Source organism: Pteropus alecto, unplaced genomic scaffold (genome assembly GCF_000325575.1).
Source record: "Pteropus alecto unplaced genomic scaffold, ASM32557v1 scaffold98, whole genome shotgun sequence".
NCBI classification, from domain to species: domain Eukaryota; kingdom Metazoa; phylum Chordata; class Mammalia; order Chiroptera; family Pteropodidae; genus Pteropus; species Pteropus alecto.
In genome coordinates, this window is record NW_006443570.1 from 14,016,513 (window position 1) to 14,016,878 (window position 366).

The following is a 366-nucleotide window of genomic DNA, read 5'->3' on the forward strand; positions in this document are numbered from 1 at the left end:
GTTGCCTTTTAAATAAAACTGGAATCCATTTCTTTTCAGCCCCACTGACACCATCTCGCGGTCGTGTCATATCTGGACGGCCAAATGCATCTTCACAAGCACACATGGCAGCCTGAGCAGCAGGAGCAGCAGCGGCGGCGGCGGCGGCAGCAGCTGGGAGGAGGTGGTGACGGTGGCAACGGCAGCGTCGGGGACGATGGCGCGACTGGTGGCAGTGTGCAGGGACGGGGAAGAGGAGTTCCCCTTCGAGAGGAGGCAGATTCCTCTCTACATAGACGATACCCTCACGGTGAGCGGGCCGGGCCGGGCTCGCCGCTCCCCTGGCAGCTGTTTCCTTCCCCCCTCCCCCAAGCCGAGCGCTGCGCA

At 62.8% G+C, this 366-nt stretch overlaps 1 protein-coding gene across 6 annotated transcripts in view; it reads left to right on the top strand.

Annotated features, from left to right (window-relative positions):
- The first annotated feature begins 106 nt into the window (after positions 1-106).
- Positions 107-366, top strand: part of GGNBP2 (gametogenetin binding protein 2) — a 30,174-nt gene continuing 29,914 nt past the window's right edge. For 4 of the 6 annotated variants that reach the window (XM_015599239.1, XM_015599241.2, XM_015599242.2 and 1 more), the window contains exon 1: positions 113-289. In XM_015599239.1, coding sequence (XP_015454725.1) covers positions 197-289 — 93 coding nt within the window. In that variant the 5' untranslated portion in view covers positions 113-196. Of the gene's footprint in view, positions 290-366 lie in introns of all 6 variants that reach the window. The other 2 variants (XM_015599243.1, XM_015599244.1) reach the window with 1 other exon arrangement.